The 5,490-nt window shown below is 33.5% G+C and overlaps 1 protein-coding gene across 3 annotated transcripts; it reads right to left on the reverse strand.

Annotated features, from left to right (window-relative positions):
• Window positions 1–2,053: 2,053 nt before the first annotated feature.
• LOC100803660 (O-fucosyltransferase 23) lies at window positions 2,054–4,435 on the reverse strand. Of its 3 annotated transcripts, none has more exons than XM_006605459.4 (3): window positions 3,926–4,435; window positions 3,722–3,820; window positions 2,054–3,622 (listed from the first exon to the last, which is right to left on the reverse strand). In XM_006605459.4, exon 3 carries the CDS (start codon window positions 3,608–3,610, stop codon window positions 2,300–2,302), a length of 1,311 nt encoding a protein of 436 aa, XP_006605522.1. In that variant the 5' UTR covers window positions 3,611–3,622; window positions 3,722–3,820; window positions 3,926–4,435; the 3' UTR covers window positions 2,054–2,299. The 3 variants fall into 3 exon arrangements, with proteins under 3 accessions (XP_006605522.1, XP_003556679.2, XP_006605521.1); XM_003556631.5 differs by having other exon boundaries at window positions 3,718–3,820; XM_006605458.4 differs by having other exon boundaries at window positions 2,054–3,820.
• Window positions 4,436–5,490: the final 1,055 nt, after the last annotated feature.

A 5,490-nucleotide genomic window follows, 5' to 3' on the forward strand; every position in this document is an offset into this window, starting at 1 on the left:
CCAATAACAATAATAAAAAGTATGTTAAAGAAATATATAAGTATGCTATTAGTATTCTTCCTCAAATTGCTCTCACTTCCATTTTTTTAATAAATGGTCAATTTAATAATGTCTGAAATTGTGATTTGTTGTCACTTTTGTCTTCAATTTTTTTTTTTAGAAAAAGCATCTACAACCGTAATCTGTTTAATTAGTCATCTCAAATTAACTATTTACTCTGTAATTTTTTTTTAACTATTTAATATTATTTTGGTCCTTAACTTAACTGTGTATTAATATTACACTTAAGTTCTAAGTTGCATGGCTGCAATGAGTGACAGATTACAGTATCAAGAACTTTTTAAATTTCACTAATTCTAAAAACTAAATAACAATGAATTTGGGGTGGTCTAACGATGAGATAAGCCTAAGATAAATTTAAAGTTTTTTTTACTTAAAAAAAGAAGAAGTATACGTTGAACTTTTTTAATTACTAATATATGTGATATTTTTATTGACATATGTGATTTTTTTTAAGTAAATATTTTTTATTGATAAGTTTAAAACATAAGCTTTAGTATCATTGAGCCCACCATGAATGAATTACAATTTTAAAGACTAAATTAATATTTTTTTTTCAACCTTTCAACATTGATTAACCCATGTGGCTCCAATAATTCATTCCCATAACAACCCCGACTATATTTTTAATTGATAAGCAACATTTCCAGAGACACAAATCCCATCCTCTATCACTTCCTCATCAAGAAAAATAGCAAGACAACTGAAAACTAACACCACTGAAAACTTACCCCACCGAATAAGAAAAGGACAAGTATCCTTATCCGTTAAATGCTCTCAAAATTGGATTTGCATTTACTCTTCCCAAGCAGTGGCATGTGATACTTGGAGGGGTCATGGGGCAAATCATTGTACACCAAGGTGAACCCACACATTAAAGGCAAGTGTTCTTTTGTGTTGTGACTCTACTTGGACACCAAATTCCATCGACCAAAAAAGTAAGGATCAAAGAGAAGGACCCAACAAATAAAGGAAAGCAAACACACTGAACAAGAAATGCTTTTCGTTTTCTCTAGCCAAAGTAAAACAACTTTAACCAAATCAGTTCATCATTCTTTACAACCGTATTATTTAAAGGGGCAAATCATCATATCAAAACGTGAAAAGTAATTATATATCTACTGACCATGTAAGTGTTTGTTTGGGATAGCAACGAGAATTGATTCTGGGACTCAAAATTATGGGGAAAAATTGAAAAAAAACATAAGCATCTATTTATTGTTTTGGCTTTCAAAGTAATTTGCTATTAATTATGGGAAAATTAAATCTAATCCAAACATACTATAAATTAATTTTACACTATCATATAATTATAAAATATTATATATATATATAATAAATTTATCAATTTTATAATAATCATCTTAAAAAACAAATCTAGTGTGATTTCTGATTGAGTTATTGAGTTATAGTATGACCAATAAACTCTATCAAAATTCACATGAAGCCCAAGAAAGAAACAACAACAAAATGTTATCTTAGCAAAAAGCAGTAGTATTTATTTAGAAAATAATGTGACTAACTTAAATAGTTAGGACTCAAGGAAAGTGAGACAGTTCATAAATATTTCTGCGGTGACTCCTTGCACCAGAAATAAAAAATAAAATAAAATTGGACATCACTATGGACAAGGCATAATAATATTTACTTAAACGTTATTCACGAGATACACGATTGTATTTGCTTGAAAGTGAAACATGAGTGTGTACAAATTGTAGGGAAATCCAGAAGACCCAACTTTCCCCAAGAAAACAATTTCTGAAAATGGAACACTTTTTATCATGTATGGTAATAAAACTACAAAAGAATGTCCATTTTGTGTTTTCTACAATGTACGACAAATAGACACAAACCGCAGATTATTGCAGACTTGTCTACATCTCTTTTCCTATTATCACATGTGAACTACCGCACCTTCCTCACATTACCAAAATCAACAAATAAAAAAAAAGAAAAAAAACCCTCAAAATTATAACAAAAATAGAGTAACAAGGAAACCAAAAAATCCTTTTTACGCAATATTAACATAGTCCATCCATAGAATGTTTCACAATAATACATTATATTAACTATCAAGAGTTAAAATGATGAGAATAATGAGAAACTGTTCCTCACTGTACTGTGAACAGCTATGTACCATTGTTGAATTCTCTACATAAAAAAATTGTGAAAAGAATTAAGTGTGCTAACGAAAATCCAAAAGAGAGAAAATTGAGACAAGAGAAAAGACATTGCATAGTCAACAAGAGATTATGTGGTTGGTGCCATAGCTGATTTCTTGAAGGGTTGAATGAGACATATTTGTGACCCATCTCATAGGGCCATTTGATTCTCCTTGTTGTATATTGTAAGCATAAGAGGGCCATCTTACATCTTTTCCACACATGTTGATACCCATTGTGATCATTTTTTGTGTTCTTTCAAGAACTATAAGTGTTGAAAATGTGGAGAAACTGTTCCCTACAAAGATATCAGCCCTCAAGCACACTTCATAGTCAATTGCTGATTGAATCAGATATGGATACTTCTTGTAAATTCCATCAACACCAAGTTTATTCTTCTCGTAAGGTAGAAAGCCTTCTTCCCAACCTTCAAGTACTGAAGAATTTTGAAGGAGTTTATCAGCCACTGCAAGATAAACAACAGATGGAGTCTTCAACCCTTTGATGTTGCTTACTCTTTCCATTATCTCTTTCTTGCTACTACAAATTTGGTTTGTGTTCAATCTCTGCTCCAATTTTTTGCAATGAATCATCCAATCAATTTCCACCCTCATGTGGACAGCAACATAAGGAAGAGGCTGAAAAGAAGAACTATCATTATTATCCAATTCCATTGATTCACTATTGCTTTGTGTTTCTCTTCCAACTGCTCTAATCCTTGACACAACTCTATCTGCTTCTTGACCAATCTCATCTATCAAAACTAAGCACTCAAAAACCTTTGCATAGTCCTTCACAGGCCAATGATCATGCCACAAGAAAGGGTTTTTCCCCACTATCCTAATCACCTCATGCTCATCAAATTCCCCTTTGCTATGCTCTCTCAATTGATCCAAATCCCTCTCCAATGTCCACTTCCTACCACTCCCTTTCTGCATCTCAAGCACTCGAGTTTGGTTCGAGAGATCCGAATACTGACCTAGCTGCACAAATCCACTGCAAAGTTGATTAAACTTGTCAAATTGGAACACCTTGTCAAAGGAAATTGGTTGCAAGAGGTTAATTTCTTTGTAAAACAAGGAGGCACTAAGACTAGGCATCAATAGAATTCGATTCATCCTTCTAGCAGTGAGGCAAGCCCTTGCAAATGCAATCTTCTGGTTGTTCAATCCCCACACAATCTGAGGAACCTCCAAAAACTTGTCTTGTCTAACCCCAATACCAAATGATGGAGAATGGTTCCTAATATACACAAAATTGCTCCATTCAACAACCCCACCAAAGCCAGGGGAAGGAGGAACCAACAGAGCTCTAAGAATCAAAAGAGTAACAAGAAGAAACACAAATTTGCAAGTCAATGATTTCACAGTGCCACCACCACCACCCATTAATTGAGACAACTTGCAATTAAACAACAGTTCCATGTCAGAATCACTCTCTCACCATTTCAAACCCTCAATTCAATTTTTATATTTAGATTGGATCATTCACTTACTCACATGTGTTGCAATTCCAAGTCAAGATCAAGATCCAACTTTGAAGGGCCGCACAATCTGACCAATTTTCAATAGTGCTCCCCAACTAAAATGAACATACATCTACAAGGAGAAAAAAAAAGTCAAAATCAGCTTATGGATTTGCAAAGTGAAAAAAAAAAACATTTTTATTCAAATTCATTTAGTATTATAATAACGAAATAAGACCTATCCAAGCCGTGTCAATCTCGGTAGTAACAAACACCATCATCATTTATAATTACCATAGCTGATCTCTTTTATAGAAGAGGAAGAACAGAATGATCAAAACAAAGAGCAATGAATGAATTTTGAATAATTGACGTGGCTCTCAAAAATTCAAAGTAAGAAAAAAAAAAAGATGAATTGAAGGGAGAATTGGGATGGTGAAAGAAAGAAATAATGAGAGAATCTTGGGAGAAAAACCCGGAAGAGAAGATTGAATGAATCCCTATTAAAGGGGAAAAAAAGAAAAGAAAAGAAAAGAAGGTAGGTAGCACCCTGAACCTGAAGCAAAGAGGATGTACCCGAAAGAGAATATTTGAGAAAGAAAGAAGAGAGATAAATGGTGTGAGAGGAAGAAAACAAAAGGGAAGTGAAACAGAGGGACCAAAAGGCTAATCAGTCAGAAGAAGTGAGAGAGAAGAGAGATGTTATGTAGAGGGATTGTATTGTACTATTGTACAGATCAGACGACAGGTTAGTTTTGCTATATATATATATATATATATATATATAAACTGGCTAGCCTCCACACATTCTAAGTACGATGTAGCAAAACAAACCCTGTTGGCTGCTGCCTCACATAAATAAATAATCAGAAATATTGAACAATAATGTTGGAGTTTTTTTTTTTTAGTTTTAATTAAGTTTTTTATATATGAAATACAAGCCGTTTTTAGATACTATCATACATTTTTTTTAACCAAGTACTTGAAAAAAATTTACGTTTCATTTTACTATGCGTCGTTAGTCTGCATCCGTTAAGTGATAATGTGACAGACGGGGTATCACGTTATCATGTGTTGTCACTAAACATGTAGGCATCGACGTCCATGTCATTATTTTTTGTCTTTTTTAATTTAAAAAATGAAATTAAAAGAAGGTTGACTTTCATTTTCGTGTCTTTGGTTGTTGTTGCAGATTTGGAACCCTAAGGGAAGCATTTAGGATTTTTGAACCCTAAGGCTCTTTGGAGGCATTTGGGAATTTCGAACCCTAAGTGAGGCTCTTAGGATGATGGGTGAAAGGATGAATGGAAAGGGTGGGTCATCATAGTTGTCCTCATCTCCTGTGATGGTAAAGTGCAAATGTGAGGTACCCGCTATTATGTTCACGTCATGCAGTGTGAACCATCCGGGGAGAAGGTTTTAGAGATGCCCACACTGAAATGTAAGCAAATGTTGATTTTGTATTTTGTTTTTGATTTTACTCTGTTGTGTTGCTTGTTTAATTGGTATTGTGTTGTAGGAATCAAGTTCTTGCATATTTTTTCAATGGATTGATGATATTGAGGCTGACAATAATGTGTCTACATAAGGGAGTGAGTTGGTCCGATATACTCAAGAAAATGAAAAGCTGAAGTTGAAACTTGCTTTATTAATGGAGGAAGTTAAAGCAAATGCAGAAGAAATAACAGATTTAAGGAAACAATTTGTTGCACAAGAGAAAGAATATCGTGCATCCTCAGCTGAAGTTGTGCAGTTGAAGAGTAAAATTGGAAGGAAAAAGAACAATCTTGTTGTTGAAAGGAA

Source organism: Glycine max, chromosome 20 (genome assembly GCF_000004515.6).
Source record: "Glycine max cultivar Williams 82 chromosome 20, Glycine_max_v4.0, whole genome shotgun sequence".
Lineage (NCBI taxonomy): Eukaryota > Viridiplantae > Streptophyta > Magnoliopsida > Fabales > Fabaceae > Glycine > Glycine max.